Here is a 20,830-nt window from a genome sequence, read left to right on the forward strand (position 1 = left end):
TTCTTTGCAAATAACATATATTAAATTGCTAAAAAAATTGTTTAAAAAATTATTTTGAAATAATATAATATAAGAATAATATGAGATATTTTATATAAAATGTTAAAATCTTTCTTAAATTTTTAAAATATTGATACATATGTATTAATACAGTTTTTCTGAGAAGAATATATAAAATTTTCTTACGACTTACTTTTCTTAATAATACATTTTAGCTTTCAGAATAATTTTCTGTAGTGAGTTTTAATGATTGTGCATTGTCCGTAAAAGCAGGGGAAGAAGATAAAATCACGCTGCGTCTAAGACCAAAGGGTTTTTTAATAAGCGACTGACACCCTTCCGGTGCGATCCGCTTACCAACCCTTTCTTCGTTGGATAGAGACAAATATTCAGCGAAGGGAAAAAATAACGTGGCGGCAGTAGGGTCGCATCGTGGAGTCTCATCCATCCTTTGGACCGTGATAAATGCATCTGGTTAATAAAAAAAAGTGAAATTCCATGTAAAAAGCAGAAACCTGATGAAAAAGCTAAGATTAATCTATAGTTCTTATTTTACTAATGTTCTTAACTTTTAAGTGACATACATGTGTAATAAATATTTTTAAAATACATTTATCTGTCACATTATTCTATATATTATTCTATATATTGTTATTGTATTTGTTATTATTTTATTTTGAAAATATTTATGATATTAACAAAGAAGTTATTTATTTATATTTCGTTAATATATAAAAAATAATTTCAAAAGAGATTAGATAGAAAAATTAGATTAAGTGTAAAATTAAAATGCATTTTAAAGAATCTAAAAAATTAGATGTTACTCATAATTTTATGAGGAAAAGAAGGGACTGCTGGAAGAACTAACCCTATCAAGTTTGCAGGATAAAGATTATGCAAGAAATTATTCAGAATAATTAAAATGCAGATGTGCGTCGCAAATCTTCCAGATTTTTTAGTGCGTTAAGGAAAGTAGTCTAGTCCTTTATTCTTCTTTTTGTATAAGAAGCAGTAGCGTTGTATGTATGTGCGTATAAATGTATGTATTTGAAGTCAATTCTATCCAAAGAATATGTATATGTACGAAGGAGCAAACGAATGAATGAACGAAAGGATGAAATATACTCTGAATAAGAAATGAGAGGAATATTTAAACGTCTTACTACTACGATATCTCCGTTTTTCTGATTTACCTATTCGTATTAAATATACATACTAAATGTAAATCGTGAAAAATTGTACCTTATAAACATTTTAAAAGGACAATTTAATAATGATAAATATTAACTATATATAATATATATAATTACGTATATAATTAGAACAAATATTATCTGATCCCTTAGAATAAAAGAAGAATTTAATGATAAAAATAATAATAATAAAAATAAATTTCCATTAATTTTATAAATATTTAAAAATACATATAAACGTATAAATATTATAAAATTTTGACAACATTAAATGATGTCAAATAATATTTTTTATGAGTTAATATTTTTTTTATTTTAACGAAGATATTTTAAAAGTTTAAATTATAAAATTTTTTTCTAATTCTATGTATATCAATTTAAGCATATAAATTTATCGTGTTTAAAACTTTTATGTTTTTGTAGAGTACATAATGCTATTAGAAATAATATAACAGCTTTTTATTACACAATAGAATTACTGTGGTATACTTTAGTGTAATTTTTATTCTTTCAGAAAATAATAATTATTTGATTTAACTCAACTTTATATGTATTTTGATATCTAGATTTAAAGATTGAAAAAAAATACAAAAGTATGGAACCGATACCACGCATATGAAAAAATAGCTTTGGCCCGAAATATTATCGTGCCGAGTTCCGATCTCCAACGAATTGATAGTTAATTACCGGGAAACGGGGGTGGCTCGGATAACGGATGGGACAAGCCGTCGCTGTAATTCACGAGGAACGGATTTTCGTGTTCCTTTATACGGGACGTAACGCGAGGCGAGCGACATCGAGGGCCGCACCCTTCCTGAATCCTTAACCCGCCGGAACTGAATATTTAACCTGTCCCGGCGAACATAGAAAGAGAAAGGGAATAAGGCTGAACAGAAGAGAGATATCCCATCAAAGCAGATAGATCCGTGTTCGCTTTAACAGGTTCGTCGATTTCTATCCTACAGAGACGCCGTGCCGTCGCGTCGTCACCACTTCACACGTCTCTTAATAAATATTCGGTCAGTTGTACCAGGAAGAACACATCACAAGGAAATAAACATGTAATACAAAATCAAAGAGTCCGCGTCATATAAGTCCACACAAAATGCGTCCATTTGTAAGGGACTACATTTGTGGCAAATATTTTGAAAAAAAGAGATAATAAGAATTGAAAATAAAAATAAAAATAATTTTATATACTTTTAAGAAGAGTAAGCCATAAGCTATAAGAATATACATAAAATAATATTGAGTACGAAATGCTTTTATACCATTATCATATACAAATCGTTAAATACACACACACACACACACACACACACACACACACACACACACACACACACACACACACACACACACACAATATTCCGATGTTGACTATATCTGAAAATAATATCTAAGATCTGAAGGAAGTTCTGCGGAATGTACGAGGCGAAATGTCAGTTCGCTTCATCTTGATCTCTCTCTCATTTCTCTGCTCTTCTTCCGCTGGCTGACATCTCGCCGTTTCTCATCATCCATCAGCAGAGCCCACTCAAGTTGCAACAACTGTAATTAATTTTCTTTTAATTCTCAAGATTAATGGATCGACGCAGTCCACTTCGTTGGCATCGAGCGGAACCCGCGCTTTATGGTGTTTACGGATCTATTTAGAAATTTCCTGACCGTTAGGCACACAGCCAAATAAGCATGGTCATCAATAAACCGAATGGCGTAGTATGCGCTGAAACTTGGAAAAATCAATAGAGACAACGAGAAGGAACATTACAGGTCAATAAAGTGCGATCAGTTGTAAATATCTCTCATCACTTTTTTTTCTATTCCTCAGTCAAGTAAGCGTTTCTGTATTTTCTTTATATGAAACCAACAAATATCATACAAATAGGATGTTCTAATAGGAATTGTAATGTTTTTATTAAATTGTGTATAGAATATATTGAATTTCATTCGAAATATTCCACACGAGCGAAATAAAAAAATGCATACGCATGAGAGAACGGCCAGATATTCAGATGTTATAAAAATAACGGTACTATTGATATTAAATAATAATGCAAAATAATATCACTAGCAGCTGGTGTATTTAATTTATTCTGAAAATTTTCATGAAATTTACCATTATTAAAAACATCTTTACATCCTGTTCTAAAATGCATTTTCATCGAAATAATTCTTCATTTATACGCATTATACAAAAAATCTAGGTATCTATTAAACTGTGTCGCTAAATATGCAAATATTAAGCTTTAATGTGGCATTAATGCAGAAATTAGTGATACCTTTACTCACATAACAATTTTGATATATCGGAGTAACGCTGCAATTACTGCTGTGACAAACGAACACCATTGCAACGATATAATTAAGGCATTGTATTAATTTGACGTTATCAGTAGCGCACGAATTCCATGAAGGATATAACATGTACTCATGCGAGAACACAATTTGTAATTACACCTCCAATCTTAGACGTAACTGTACGGTAAGCATAGAATTTGCAGAGTCGCTTGTAATTGCTGCAACGATAACTTTCCAGTTGTGGAAGCAGTCACTGAATAATCGACGTCTATTTGTAATTTTCTATGTGTACATGGAAAATTTGTCTTTTATAATAATACTATTATTAATATTATATAATATAAGTGTGAATATTTTTCTAGCAACTATATGATAATAAGACATAATATGATATAAATTTTCCTTTATTGTCATATTTTTCCAACAATGTAGTTTTATGATTTTAACTTTCAGACATTTTGGAAATTACGAATATATTTATATTATATATTTAAAATTGATGAAAAAGAACAGCGTGCCATAATTAAATTATACAAAAAGATTACAGCAAAACGATATTAATCTTGTAGTCAATGCAAAAGACCTTTAGCTGTTTTCTAATCTATATAATTGTAAAAGTATCTTTTCAGTATCTCCTAAAGATTATTATTGTGCCATATATATCGTGCCAATTGAAATTCTGCGATGTTGCGAAACATTCCTACGTCAGAAGGAGAGTCCTATTGTTGCAATTTTATTTCAATTTTTTTACGCACAAACGATCGAGAAGAACGAACTTTCATGCAGAAGCTCGCACACGGATGATAATTCGAGATGGATGGCCGCGAGCTCGCGCGGAAAGAGAGAAAAAAGAGCGGACAAGAAATATACTCTCCTCCATACTCTGAGAGGTAAAGGGACGAGTCCTTTATATTTCTCTAGCGAGGTACCGAGGTCTGTCCAAATGAAGTGTTGAAGAGCTCTGCCAACATGAATGCGAGCGAGTAAAAGTAACACGCGCTTTGAATTGTACGACTACAAAGAGCTGCCACCGGGCTAATTTGCCTGAATGAGCGAGCGATGGACTATGGTGGTACTACGGGGGTTGAACCAGAAACGGGGATCGGACCTAATTCTGGATAAACACCCTTTCATTATTTCCGGGCTTCGCTGAAGTCTCCCGTTTTGACGATTTTGCCGCGCCTTTGGCCTTTGTTCTCCGCGCGTTGTCTTGCAAAGCTGGGAGAGCTGGTCTTGCAACAGAAACCTTGTCTGTCATCAGAAACCCATCAGGAAGTGATCTTCCCACGATGTGCGATCGCGGTGCCGTTAAAAGTGTTTTTTTCTTTTTACTGCCTTTTCACTGTTAATTGAACTGATATATTTTACTATCGTAGTAATTTTTTTAAAAAATTTCTCTCTGCAGTAATTCAAAACTTGTATTATTGCAAATAGTTTCTTTATAATTAATAAGAGATTATAAGGATTTATTTTTCGTATTTTACGCATGTGTAGATGTCCCCATTATCCCGCTTAACATTAAGTAATTCAAAGAAACGCACAAAAATGGTCGTAAACTTGTCATAATAATTTTTTTGTGTAATTTTTTCCGACAGAACATGACATTTGAAAAAAATTTATTCCATCGATAAATCCAACATTATTGACAGGTTTCCTATTATGATTTACGCTTCAATCATCTGAAACATTCTCGAATTAAGAACGGCGACAATTCCTATTTATCGAACAAATTAGACAATGATCTCTCTGATGTAAAGTTTCAAGTATTTTGAGTTTCAGAATTACATTCAAACAGAGGTTAGTGCTTGTACATAATACTCCTATATGCAATATGTACATTAACTGATTTAATTAACACAAATTACAGTAGACTAGTCATACGTATTGAATAATGAGAGCGGCTATCGGTTCAGTAACATTCTCTGCTGCTCTGTTCGTAAACAAATCTCTATCTCAACAATATTGTAAAATGATACAAATATTAACAATTAAACTCTCTCTGTAGATAACTTACAGATATCAATTTATATTTTAATCTTTTCAATGAATCCATCCATGAAATAAAATAAGAAATATTCGAAAAATAATTTTAAGTATGAACAGGATAAATAAATTTATTTATATGATAATATGCCTACCGATAAATTTTGAGTGTCAGTAATTCTATACATTAAGATATAAAACAGATATGATATGCGATAATATATACTAGAGATACATAAGAACTGAAGAAATATTAAAAATTGCAATTAATTTTTATTTGGATTTTATCAATAACGATAATATTATAACTAATTAGATTCTAATCACTTATTGCGATAAATCGCAAAAGCGAAAAGGTGGCAAGAAAACAAATGGTTGTAAAGTGACAATGAGTGGTACGGAGGCTCGGAGAAGAAATTCAGGCAAGACGGCGAAAAATTAAAGTAGCGTCCTGAGGAGAAACGGAAGGATGAGGGCGGAAGAAAATGGTCGGGCGACCGTAAAGGCACGTCGAAACAAGCGGGCGTAAAAAACGGGATGCAATTGGCGTGGGCTTAGAGTAAGTCCTCCCGCAGGCCAAATTCTCTCTCTTTCTCTTTCTTTCTTCCCTCGTCTATCTTTTTCTATTTCATTCCAGCTCTCTCTTTCCTCTTCTATTTCTCTCTGTTGCTCGTGGTACAGCGCGCGCGGAGGGTGGCTGCGCCCCTCTTTCCGAGCTACCCTCCGTAATCGATCAATTGAAAATCGTTCGAACGACAATCGATTTCGAATCAATTGGAGCCACAGTGTAAAACTAACAGGATACGTATTTCTCCGGTCGCCACCCCGGCCCACAGTCGACTTCCACTCCTCCAATTCCTCCATTTCTACGTCGGCTTTCCCGCCAACCGTCCCCTCGCCCTCAACCCCTTCACGTTCCGGCCACGAAACGAGACTACCCTTTTCCTCCCAGGCCTCCTCTGTCGCCCCTCGTATTCTCTATCCGCAAACCTTCTCGCGTGACTCTCCGTCCCTCTTTATCTTTCCTTTTATACCGTCAGCCGTTCCAGAGCGCAGCAGTCGCCGGCTCTTTGTTTTTCATCAGGCGAATACAATTTTGAGTTACAGTTCATTCGATTCTCTTTTATTTAATTTCCATTAACGATCCAACGTGCATCGCGCGGCCATCGTCTTTTTTTATTGGTGGACCGACAGTAAAGTTCCACTTTTGCCGTCCTCCAAATCACTCTTTTCGCTCGCTGTCTTTGGCTCGACGCATCGTTCGCGTCTGACTATGAGTGTCCGTTACTACTGCGCGTTTCTATCATACAGTCACGCGCTTGTATGGTAATTTATGCTGATTCAAACGACGTGTTCAACGCGATAAAAAAGTAATAACAGTAAAATTTTGTATTTGCTTGTTTTTTTCTCTCTTTTTTCTTTTTCTTTTATTAAAGATTGTGGAGATTATAGAACTACGCTTGTGGCGCAAACAATTTAAATCCAGTAGTATGTAATTCTCAACATTGTGAGGTAAGCGGTTATTTAATATCAATAAAAGATTTAGAAAATTGAAAAAAATTCATCATCACACTGTTGTTGTCGAGAAGGGTGGAATGGAATAGAATGTAAAAAGGTAGAAATGATTAAATTTTTATGCAAACATCCCCCAACTATAAATTATACAATGTCTACGAATACTGAAATAACAATAAAAAATATCATTTTTTAAAATAGTCAGCTCTCTTGAGAAAAGAGAAAGCAAAAGAAGTAGATGGAAGGTGAAAAAAAGAGATAACGTACATGACAGCACGGAAAAGGGGTACGGAGTCGGTAAGAGAGCGGTAGGAAGGGGGAGTTAATGAAAAGCGTCTGACGAATAGACCAACTAATTGTATCCGAGAGGAATTAATAAAAACGCCTGACGGGCCGGCTGGTGTGTTGGCGAGGGGTGATTCTCCATCATTTATTTCATTTTCCTCAAAGTGCTGTCGCTTTTTTTCCATCCTAGAGCACTCATATCCGCCTATCTCCTCCCATTTCATAACATACTATCTTCGCACAATAATCTTTCACATCTGGGACTGGATATTTCATTCCACATTTCTCAATATAACGTAATACAATGCCTAAGTAAATCAATACCGATATATGCCTGTCTTTGTAATTGCTTAAGATGTAGTCATGTTGATATCAGTATTAACAGAACTCTGTTATTTTACTTAATTGTAATTAATAATGAAATTGTTAAACACAGTGATGGTTTTTAAATCAATGACAATGAAAACTTTCAACGCAAATTGTTTTCTACATGTAAATGTTTTATTTAAGATAACGACTAGCAATAAGAAGTGAGACGTTACATATTTTTTTTAATATTATTCACATTTTTACTACACTTTTCATGGATATGTTGCGCTTACGATAACATTTTATTTCTTATTGGTGATTAATTAAATGAATGTTATTAAATCTTAACGCAACCATTGTAAATCGATAGATAAATTGCCATTTATTGGCATGGAAAATCTTTGCAATTCGTCTATCATTGAGTGCGGTCTCCGGTTTCGTAGAATGACAAGGCTTTTTGCACACTTGAACTCGGTCACACTAAATTTCTGGCCGGGTAGACTCCAAGTTGCGGCGAGCGGGAGACCAAAAATAATGGCCGCCACGGCTAAAACCAAAAATAATCGGGCGCCGCCTGCTGTTCCCTCACTAAATCACCGTTCTCGGTACTACGGTGACCAGTTTCCGTCTCTCTGCCTGCACCCACGCGCTCGCACCCACCTTTGCCCTTCGTATCACTTGCCTTCGCCCCTACCCTCATGCCGTCTCATTATTTACCTTAATTGGCGGTAATTAACAAATAATTAATTACAATTCGCGAATGTAGCGTATTCTGTAAAAAAGAATTTTAAAACCTGCCTGAAAATCCTGCCTGGTATTTCGGGTTAAAATTTGGAGTTGGATAGTAAGCCACGGATGAACGATGCGCGCGCGAAAGTACTAAAATGTTATTACTAGGGATATATGGCCATCGCGCGGGAAATAATATACGTACATACGTGTCGAGTGCATTGCAACGTGGCAAAGAATATGTGTAATCCAAAGTAAAAAAAGGAAAAAAAACAAGAGCGATGCAAAATATAGATCGTAAATCCGTTTTGCAAACAGGGCTTTATCAGTTAGGCTATAAATGTATTTTAGGATTACGAGAGTGATGGAATTAATACATCGTTCAAATATATATGCGTAAGTCACAATCCGCCAATAAAGTATTTAACTGTTGCTCGCAATATGACGTCCAAATTGAAGTAATAAATGGAATAGATCTATAATTGTTATATATTTAATGGCGAGAAAAGCTTTGTAATAAAAATCTATTTTAAGTTTTTTTTTTTAATTTAATTTTTACTAGATGGATCAAAATTTGTGTGAATTAATAAAAGATCTATTTTTACGAGCGTGACGTTACTATATCTATATTTGAAAAAAGTGCATTTGCAAATCAAGATAAACTAAAACTCTGCACTTGTTTTCTAGTTGAGCGTACTCTTCTGAAAAAAGCTCCCCTCGATGAATAAATTTTATTTTATTGACAGATGTGTTCATTTTGTCTATATTCCGTAAAAAAAAAAACGTCTGCTTTTTCAACGCACGCTCAAGATCAATTGAATATCTTTTGTAGTATTAACTATCAGCTTCCTCTGTCTTTCAAGTAATGTGATTTTTAGCAGCAAATGTTTCGTACGAAGTTACAAACAATAGTGACTCTCGATATCCATTCACAATATCTGCTCAGTACAATCGTACCTTGAAAAAGTCACACATTTGTCAGACATGTTGATTACACCATGTAGCATTATGTATTGACGTTGTAACTGGTGTGCGCCGCGACGCTAAATAAAAACGTACGATAATAACAACATGCCGCGTGACGACGTGGAACGAGCCAGAAACGTCCGCAACGCTTTGGCAAATGCATCTGTCAGCGAGCGAAAGCGGCACGGGAATGGCTTTCCTCCTCCACCGCCGGCTTCGACACCCCCCATCTACCCTCGAAACCGTCCAGTCTGCGCCTCACCCATCCATTCGGTCCCCTTTCCGCTTCCCTCCCTTTGCCCCGTCGCTCAACGCCTCTCCCTCTGGTCCGTTTCATCTCACTTTCTCGCCATTCCCTCCGGCAATTACTATAAATCAGAATCGCAGTCAATATTTAATCCTCGTGGAATGGTGTTCGGCTCGGACGGGGAGGCTGGTGAACGAGAGGACGAGCGGAGGGGCGGGAGGGGTTGCACGTTCAGTGGTAACCGCCGAGGTGCAGCGGGGGCTGATGCAACAATGCCAGTAATGCGATAAAATATACTACGTGTCGAGCTGAGGGCAAAGGGGGTCGAAGGGAAATGGGTGAAATGTCCACTGTTCGTGCTGCTGACCATCGTTCGTTTGACTCTCTCAGCTATTCCCTCGATAGAGTAGTTTTCGGATAGCCATTCGTCGAAAAACGAGGAAATGTTAAATGTTGGAAGAACGCTACGAATCGTAACGATTAATCAGACCTATGCTTTTTAAGTATTCCTCGTTATAATATAATACCAATCGTAAGTACATACATTTTCAGCAAGCTGGCGTCAATAATTGTCATTTTGATTAATGTTGTTATTTGATGTCAGAACAACGATAACTTGCTACTTGGATTATCGTATAATGATTAGATGAAAAAGGTATAGCAATATTTTTTTAAGATAATATGAAAGGAAATGTGTATTTTAATTATAACTTTTGTAATATTTTCTTTAAAATTTTATAATTATAGTTATGTATCTATTTAGTTATCTTGAATTACTTACTTTTTAATTTTAACAATGATGAAGTTATATAAAGGATAGATTCGACACTGTTAGCATCTCGATTGTAAATCGCAAATATTCCTTATCGTTTCCCGCGTTTAATTGTCCGCAATCATCTAAACTCATCGAATCGACAAGACTCTTCTCGATCTCTCTTTAAAACAAGTAGCGGTTAATATTTACGACACGGAGTGTAGTCGCGTGCCTTCTAACCATAAGCGATGGAATAGTAGCAACTTCTGTTTTATTAGGGAAACAAGGAGACCAACATACCAATCCGAATGTCATTATCGAAGTAATAGCGGTTCGTGAGCTTATTACTGTCATTATTACTACCATCACGAAGGATTCATACAGATTTTAGATCTGACGATTGTCATCTTAAAAATATCTTAATACCCTACTTTCATATGCTTGCACTTCTATATTTGTATTATAAGTACCGTAATGTTTATTAAATGAATTTGTTTCAATTCGCAGTCTATTAAACATGAAGTATAATATATTTCCTGTTTCAATAGCTAATGTCGCACGATTTTTTAATATTACATAAATAATCTACAAAAGGTAGTTTAATATTTTAACATTAGTGTAATATTTTTGTAGAAGTGGTTTAAAAAGTTATGAAAAATCAGAAGATTACTGATTTACGTGTGTATGACACGTTGTCATACGCGAACTGGCGTGAGTGAGACGTTTACAATGGAGATGAAGTAGCATGAAGCAGGGCCTCATTGTGGGCAGAAGAATAGAATCTCAAGGGTTAGGTCCTGAGGGAAATCAAAAGGCAGTGGGCCTCCGGGATAAACCAGCCAGATCTCAGTGGAGGTTCGCCAAAGTAGCTTGTCAATAACTTAAATCTCAATCGTAACTTGGTACTCCCAACTGATTTCCGTTTCTGCGACTCGTATCTGCTTCTCGTCGATATTCATAGCTGACGTATCTTCCTATGCTCGGAAGAAGCTTTCGGAAATTCATTCGTCTTCTGTGCACCTCTTTCTCTATCTTCTTATTTTGTTGATTACTACTTATACTCCGCATGTTTAGAATGAATGATAAAAAAAATTTTCCGAAGACTTAATGTGTTTCATATCATAAAGTATGCTTTATTTTTTTAAACAAATATACTGAAAGTTTGCTAAGACGTTAATTCATAATGTTAATTTAGAATCTTCATCTTCATTTTAATCTTATATTATATTCAATAAAAAAGATTATTGTATTTTCAAATTTTTTATAACACTTCTTTACATAACACATATTCTATTACTTTTATAGATATTGTTTATTTGAAATAAAATTTTATTTGTTTGATAGCTTTCTTTACTCAGACGAAATATCATTTTGTCAGATTTCTATCGGCTGGGTGAGTTGACCGAAGAATGGCTGAAAGATTTTCGAGGGCAACTGAGGAGACAAAACATCGGAGGCACGACGCGCGGTACAATACCCATCCACCTCGCGGAGATTGGCTCCTACCATTCATAACTTCGACACATTCTCTGTCAAAACGTTAGCACAGATTGTCAACCGTTACATCACCAGCCATCGAGTACAAAGAGTGTAACGCCAGTAAACACGCTTCTATCCACGCTCTTCTTTTTGAACGCATTGTTCCGAAAGAGTGAAGGCTTTACTATACCATAAATCGTTTCTTTTATGTAAGGTGTAATGTCATTTTAACTTGAAGTCGAATAGAAGTAGCAACAGAATAAGATACTACTTAATTTCAATTACATAACTGAATTATTGCACGCAAAATTAAAAGATGTTATATTCTTAAATTTATATTAATTCTTTATATTTATAAACAGAAATTTAATAATAATTTTAAATAAATTTTTTGAAACTTATCTGTCCAAATTTTACAAAGATAAAGTTTACAATAGCGCTTATTGAAGTAGTAATTAATTTCTGTTGCTAGAATGTTCTGCACATTCCGAATGTGTTTCTAAACTAGAGAAGATATCAACATCCGGTGCTATATCCTTGATTGCTCTTGTTAAGAGATTGGTACAATTGTCAACCAACCCATGTACAAGCTGCACGTTCGGGAAGCACACTATATTATTCACAAACAAGACAACGATGATATCCATAAACAAGGTGGAGAGAGTAAAGCCGAGCTAAAGTTACGAGATCATATATACACCTACTGTCCTCTTCTTACCATCTGCGTCCTCCTTATGAACATCATGGAAAGGAATTGGGAAGTCATCTGTTTGTCATTTGATACCCGCTATTTACTATAGTTAGTTAAATAACGACACAGTTACGTACGGATGCATTAAATTATACTTTTTACAAAACGTACATAAAAATAATTAAATATAAAAATTCTTCAACCACTGTTTAATTTTAATATGTGTAATATTTTATATTTTATTTTATTAATAGTTATTAATTATTTAGGTTAAAAATGCATATAATTATTTATTCCAGTACCGTCACATTAGTTCCATATAATTACATTAATTATTTCAAAGCGATTTTATTCATTAAAAAGAATAAAATTATGATTACACGATACATTTGTTTTACATAGTAACAGAAAAGCTGTAATAATTTAACGAAAGAATCGGAGGCCATCAATGAACGATGTATCATCATTCAGAGCTGTGAGTGAAAATTAGAAACATCAGCGTGACAGCCAATAAGTTTCCGCAAACAGCCAGGGAGGATTTACATCTTCCTTACTTCCGTACTTGGAAGCTATTTACAGCCGGTACATTACGGTGTAAAGTTCCCGGGCAATCGACGTTTCGATACATTATCAGCAAGAAAGACAAATGTTTCGCCCACGCGTAGGTAATTGATACTATCGGTATCGATTACCATTACCGCCGGAGCTAATTACCTCCGGCATCGTAATCGAATACAATGAGGTAAACAGCGGGCTATTCGCGTTGCAGCAACACAACCGTAATGTCGTTTACACAAAGGCCTCTACATTGGTCCGCGGGCTCGCTACGGTCACATCAGTTGAAATACCTAGCACCCTCTGATACGCGGATCGACTGAAAATTAAACGGCTGCAGATTGAGAAACGAGGCGCACCATATTAATAACCCCGGCGGGGAATTACTCGCTACGCACGATCGCGCCTGGTATAACGTTTCTGGCGAAGTCACGTGCAAGTATAATTCGAGCTAACGAGCGACGCAGAGACTGTACTGTATGGGGCTTGCAGAAGACGGGAGGAAACAGTAGCGGCAGAGCGGTGGCGAAGGGGGTAAAATTCAGTGGTGTGGGACACGGGTAGGTAAGTAAAGTAAAGTCGGCGGCTGTATCGCGCTTAAACTTGGGGGTTAATTCCCCTCGTTACATAGCGAAATGCCGGCGCGCTTTCCTTAGCGATCGCGCCGCTCGGCTGCACGCTTAGGACCGCAATGCGGAATAGGTATTCCGTTGTGCATAAGAAATTCTTCTTTTGGCCGAACTTCTGCTCCGACTTACTTCCGAATTCCTTTCAGCCAGGTTGCTGGCGAGGTTTGTAAGAATTTTATTCTCAATGACGCTAGAAATCTCTCGCAAGAGGTCCTAATGAGAAATAAGAAGTCTACTCGGCACGAAAAGAGATTGTTCCCGCGATTATCGCCGCTAGGAAGAATGGCAAATTATATGTTTTATTTATATGAAGCTAATTTCTTCAACTATTTTGGTCGTCATGTAGCACTTTTATGAATAACTTGAATTGATAATATCATTTTAATCCATAATGTTTAAAAGAAATAAGATTTAAAGAGGAGTATTTATTTTGTAATTAATCTATACATTTGAACTATCAAATGGGGAATTATAAGGAGACATTATTTTTCAAGAAAGTTTAGCTAGAGCGCGGTACGATCACGCTCTAGTTACGCTCGCCGAAGTGCGACATACGCAGAAACGTAGGGTGATGGGTGGTGCAGAGAACGAGGGGAGAATGACGAGCGAAGGGGGTTAGTCTGCTACATTAGTTGGCATATCCAAGTTCTAGGCATCCAATCTATTACGACCAGTTCGGCATTAGTAATGTGTCGGCGGTAATAGCGAACTCGACGGTTCTTTGGAGAATACGGAGGCTTAAGGAAAAGTGGGACACAGAATGCGAATGGAAAGGGGGAGGAAGAAGAGAGAGAGAGAGAGTAAGGAAGAGAGAAAGGGAAACATAGAGATAGATAGATTGATAGACAGAGAGAAACCTATATAAGAGAGAATCTTGTGCTAGCGAGTGACTCATGGAAGGTAACACTAGGTTTCCTGAAGAACGTTCGGTGGCCAGGGGTTAGGCGGTCGGAGAGGATCGCGGGGTAGGCGTGCACGACATCAAAACTTGCTTGAGCGAATCTAAACTAACCGAGTAACTCTCTGCGTTACGGGCTACGATATACGTCGCGGTAGGATGGCGAATTGGAGGGTGTTGATGGTGGTGGTGTGTACGAAATGGAGGCCGCGAAAGGCCGCGAACGGGAGAAGGAAGCCGAGGTCAGGAAGGACCGTAGAGATGAGCGGGTAGGCATGGGGAAACGAGACGGTGGAGAGATGGGGTAAGAGTAGGAGAAGAACCGGCGGGAGGTGCATGGTAATAGGAGAGCAATGGAGGAGAATGAAGTAACTTGGCGTATATATCGTGTAGCATGTATAATTCTGACCACATCCCACCAAACTATGACATATTCGAGCATTAGCTATTCCAGCCGGATCCCAATACCTTCTCCCAACCTCGAGCGGACCCCTTGAGCACGACCCCGCTTCACCCCCGACCGCAGACTTGTCCTTGCGCGCTACTGTCGTTGATTCACTCGCAACCGCCGCCGACGTTCCCCGCGAACTACTGGTAACCGTCAACCGGCGAACTTTAACTGCACATGGAATTCGAATATGACGCAGGAAGACGAAGGAGAACGTGAGAGGAAAGACCAAAGCGGCGAAAGAGAGAGAGAGAGAGAAGCATGGCCAAAACTAGTATATCCTATTCTCCGTCAACTTACAATGTATTTATAAGTTGGTAAATTTTATTGCAATTTTACGTCTTTTCCTCCGTCTTCTGTCTATTTACTTCTTTTCATTTGTTATATTTAAGTATATTTGAATATATTTAATAAAAATAATGTAAAAGTATTATTCTGAGAAAAGTTTAGAATAGCTAGTAAATCATAAAAATTACAGTTAAAAGAATTTCTTAAAAATTGCAAGGTAAATGCAGGGTAGATGCCACATACCTTTTCTAGAAAAAGACGTTGATTAAGTGTCAGTGCTGCGGTAGCTGTTATGTGATCCGTGAACTCCACAAATGCATAGGCATCGTTTCCAGGCTGAAATAATAATTGAAATACTAATTTATGCATGCATAACATCATTTGTACAAATAAAAGAAAGAAGTGGAAAAAGCAAAAGAAAAAAAGAATATAAGAAAAAGAGAAAGAGAGAGATACATTATTATTTAATTATGCTTATTATTTAATAAACGTTGTTATGCTATGAAAAGTTTTATTTTTTGTAAATTGTATCAAATTATCTGCAACAATTTTAATGTTTTTAGTATACAGAATATTTTTAAATTTCGGAATAGTTGTAGAAAAGGATATATAATATAAATTGTATCGCTACACTATTTAAACCGAAATCTATTAATTTAGTTAGTGGAGATTATATGTACACGTAGAGAGAGAAGGATGCAGTATTACTCTAAAGAAATATCAAAATTTTATTAAAAGCGTATGACATATAAAACACGCAATATAAAGGAAAATTTCTAGACTTTCCTGACTAACAAACAGATAAAATATTATAATGATTTAAAACTGTTCATTAAGCTACACAAATCCTTTGCCTCTTTTTTATTTTCTTTATTCGGTTTCTCTTATTGTTTTACTCGTGATATTAATATAATAACTTTATATGTATAGTTACTGTAAGAAGACGGAAGAATTACGGTAACATATATCAAAGAAATTACACGTAAAAAAGGAAACATTTATTATATATGATTAAGTTTAAATGTGTACTCTTCCGCATATGTTATTACTGCAAGATAATATGAGATTACACATTGTTAAAAATTTGTATTAAAAATTTCCGATAAATTTGATAAATCCAGAATAAGAATTCAGGAAATAATTATATTAATGTCAACATTGACGATAGTGAGATTAGTAATAGAAAGTTTTTAAACCGATTACAGAAATTTTTTTCGTAAGTTAACGTAATACAGAACTTGATGTCTATTTTGTAGAAATGCACTACAGATAAGATATATATATATATATATATATATATATATATATTCTCTCGGAATATATATCGTAAACCTTATCTTGTACTAACGTCTTGCATTTATTTGCAAGGCACATACTAAGGATACGATATAAATATGAGATATATGATATGAAATAGTGCTTGCAGATAGTTTATCTTTACCTAGATATGTCTATAATTATAAATAAAAATTGTTTAAATTAAATTTATCTTTATGTACATACACACACACACACACACACACACACTTAAATTATATATGTAGCCTTTTTTATGTGTAATATGATTTTATTATAAAAATAATTATTTTTAAATCTCTCTATATAAACTATATTTATAAATGTTATGTATGTACTTGTATAGGAAAAGAAACTAATTTTTTAAATTGTGTCTTCTTGGACGATAAATAAATTGTATAAGCCTCAATTTAATGAAAAGAGATATTACATTAAATTTCTATGCCATTGCCACTAAACATTTCTATGATTTTTTTTAAAAAGGACAGAACGCAATTTTTCTACAGTCTACGACGATGCGGTCGAGAGTCTGGAATTTTACTTTTTTCAATTCTCTTTTTTCTGCTGTCCAACATAGTCAACATCGTGCCAGAAACCGGTGCCGACTTAACATCGAAAAATAGGTGATAATGGGAAAACGCAGCTGCACGTAAGTTAATTATAAGCAAGTACTTGCGGAGGCACTAATTACTTATTGTAACTTTTGCGTTAATTGCTCTCAGTAATTGCTCTCAGTGGTAATTGGCTGTCCTCCCATCTCATTTACTTAGGCAACTCCAGTGGTCGAGAGGCGGACAGTAAAATTCTGTCATCGAAATCGCCACGTCAAAATCGTTGTTCACACGGAATGATTCAGTTTTCTATAGCTCTGTGTAATATCTCGTTTGATGCTGAAAGGACTACGATTGCACGACAGACAGCATCAAGCTGGACGTTCAGCACGAGACATCCAATTTCACAAGTTGGGAGATTGAAAATTACTGCTAACTTGTTTAACAAATCTGCAATTAGTTTTTAATTTCTTTAATAATGATGTCTTCGTTTATATTTGTCTGTTAAAGGCAACGAACAGATCTGAAGAAATGAATACCAAAGCAGAAGAAAGTAATTCTGTTTTAGTAGAAACATAATAACTATTTTCATGGTTTATTCGTGATAACATAAATTGTATAGTGTAACGAAAATTTTTTCTTGCACTTCTAAATATTATTACGAATTTCTTGACATTATTTACACAGAATATTGTAAAAATATTATTACAAATTTTAATAAAACAACTTCTCGAAGCTTCTAAAAGCTACTACGTTTACCTATAATCGTTTTTATATAAAAATGACCAAAAGCTGTTATTATTTACGAGCGCTGCATATTATCCAGAAAATATGTGCTATTTGGCGCCATTCGTTTGCGGCGTCCATTAATCTGGACAATGAAAATTGGCTTGCATTTCAAAAAGGTACCCTCTCCCTATATCCCCGTTATTTCTACCTATCTCGGCTTCATTGTCCATCGGTTGAAATGCTGTTTCAAGCTATAGCGTAATATATTTTTTTATTATAACTTGCGGATTACCCGATTTGCTTTGTAGGTAGTTCACGATAAAACGTTTTTCGCTGCGGGCTACAAATTGCCATTTATAACAGCATATGTTTATGAAAATAATTAACTAAAATGTTATATTGTATTTACGTTCTGTGTGCTTACATTTAAACGATAAAATTAAATTCTCTCTCATGCAATAATATTCAGACTAAGTAATGCTTATAACAGACATTTACTATGCAAAATGTTAAAATATTATTTATATATAAATATTTTGTATTAATTATGAAATGCAAAACAAATAATTTTGAATGGCAACTGCTTTTAAATCCTATTAATATTTTATCACTGCCAAATTTTAATTATTTCTTTATCTCTATAATTATTTTAATATATTTGTGTGTATGTAATTTTATTAAAATATTATACATACGTATACTCTAATGTATTTTACTAAATTTTTTATAGAACTGATATGTACTATACTAATTTAATTTAATTAATATTTTTCTTTCATTTATTTTTGTGTTATTAATATACATAACTTATTTCGTTATATAAAATAGATAAACTTTTATTTCTCACTATCAAAAACAAAAGAAGGTACAGAATCGCATGCGATTAATTTAAGTTTAAAATACCGTACATACTGTTTTGTTTCCAAATATCGGAGAGCAACAAAAAAAATTCTAAACAGGGACTGGTGTAAATCAGCCTAGTCGAATGGAAGCATACAATACGCTGTTATTCGTTTCGCTGTTGCAAGCTATTAACCGTCGAGCGAGCAGTAAATACAAATAGACTCCTAACGGCTAGCAATATCGATAGATATTGGCAGACCAGTGTAAGGTGCGATCCGACAATCTGCCTTTCGGCAATAGTGCGCATTAGGTCCGATGTTTGTATTTGGACAGAGAGAAGCGTTAGCTATTGTAATTAGGTGCGACACATCATGCTCCTGGGACCCAATCGCTTCTCTACCTGGGTTCATCCTCGATCCATTCACTCTGATATACACTGAATTTTGCTTTGTTCTTACAAGTCAGAATTTATCTGTGTTTTTCTGTAAATAGAGGATATTTAAGAAGAAAGGCTTATTTTTCAGTAAAATACTCTTGCATTCTGCAGACGAAATATTTATCAATATTCTTTTAATATTGACAGAAAATTTTAAATAAAAGAGTTTTCTTTTATTTATTTTTTCTTTTTAAATTTTTTTTTGTTAATTCAATATATAGGTAGATAATTTTGAAAGCAATAATGTTACGACAATTATCTTTTAAAAGATGTAAAATAGTTAATATATATATATATATATATATATATATATATATATAATTATAAAAAATATACATTTATATATTCTTCTTAATGTTAGATATTTATTAACTTCTAAGCTGTAGGAAAGGAAAACACTATTGAATCTCGTGCTTCAATCAGAAAATTCTTCGCACCTCAATGAATAGAATTTATAACATGAAGCAAAGCGCGCGTTTGCTATACAATTATGTTGCTAACTATACGATCTTGGATCAAGCATGCACGTTCATATACAAGATTTGTACTGATGGTAAGGGTGATGGTGTGGTGACGCGTGGAACCATGGCGTGGCTAGTATGGCGCTGTCTGAACGGTGGTAGAGAGTGCTCGGGGACCGTCGAGCTAAATCACTCCCTAATGGATCGAGCCGCTAATCTCTGATAGACTGCACGCTACCAGGGTTCCTCTTGCCGTTCTGCTGTATTCTCCCTCTCGTATTCCCCTATGCCCACGTTACATCATCCCCCTTTGTATTGCGAACTATGCGTCGATGCAGCGGAATCAAACACGCGCGCATTGAAGGACGCGAAATTCCCAGCACTAAAGAAGAAATATTATAGACAATCGTTATACGATGGTCTGTGATCTTAAAGTCGTCCCAGCTTTTTTTTTATTCAATGACAATCACAACTTAGTATTTTTTAAGATTATTTTTAATCCTTTAATTAATTTGTCAAGAAATGCATTCTATTATTTAGCTTTTTGTATGCAATTTATTTTGGAATAAAATATTTATGAAAGAAATTATATTTAAATGCGAAAATTTGTTAATATTATATTATTTTTGTAATTATTTTTTTTTAATTTGTCTATTTTTTATAACTTAGATCGTTATGGATGTGATCCTAAAAAAATATATGCAGGAAATAAATAAAATAAGGAGAAACTGGCTATCGCGGTAAAAACTAAATGTCGGGGTATTCGAGTTTTGTGGAGCATAAGCCGCAAGCTTAAAAAGCTACCTCAGAGTACACGAAAATTTCGGAATAAAATACCACCACGCCAACTACGTCACGGGACGCAACATTCCATAGAGACCTTTAGACGAGAAAGAAACTTTCACGCGCCTGGGGTACTGCCGTACAATTTATTTTTTTTTTCTTGTCCCTTCCTGTAGATGTGACTATACGCGCGTTGAAAATATGGTAAGCCACGTGTACTTTCAGAGAGCCCACGTAACGCACACGTTGAAGTTGGCGTGTCGACGGACAGTAAATCCTCTCTCCATGCGCAAGACCTGCATAAAATTTTGCAAACAATCAATTAGTCCGGAGGAAGCTTCGATAATCCGTCCGGTCAATTTGGACGACGGTTGAATCCGAAACTTCCTCTCACGGAAGCGACCAGGAAGCCACTGTACAAGGGATAATAGGGTAATCTCTATCCTTATCGCATTTCCGAT

At 35.1% G+C, this 20,830-nt stretch overlaps 1 protein-coding gene and 1 long non-coding RNA gene across 6 annotated transcripts in view; one reads left to right on the forward strand and one right to left on the reverse strand.

Annotated features, from left to right (window-relative positions):
* LOC105834520 (nucleolysin TIAR) overlaps positions 1–20,830 on the reverse strand; it is a 532,534-nt gene that overhangs the window by 427,995 nt on the left and 83,709 nt on the right. For all 4 annotated transcript variants that reach the window (XM_036295528.1, XM_036295525.1, XM_036295527.1 and 1 more), the window contains exon 3: positions 15,514–15,606. In XM_036295528.1, the coding sequence (XP_036151421.1) occupies positions 15,514–15,606 (93 nt within the window). The remainder of the gene's footprint in view (positions 1–15,513; positions 15,607–20,830) is intronic.
* Positions 1–20,830, forward strand: part of LOC105829157 — a 257,974-nt gene that overhangs the window by 191,861 nt on the left and 45,283 nt on the right. The gene's annotated exons all lie outside the window — the stretch shown is intronic.

The sequence above is a fragment of the Monomorium pharaonis genome, chromosome 1, assembly GCF_013373865.1.
Source record: "Monomorium pharaonis isolate MP-MQ-018 chromosome 1, ASM1337386v2, whole genome shotgun sequence".
NCBI classification, from domain to species: Eukaryota; Metazoa; Arthropoda; class Insecta; order Hymenoptera; family Formicidae; genus Monomorium; species Monomorium pharaonis.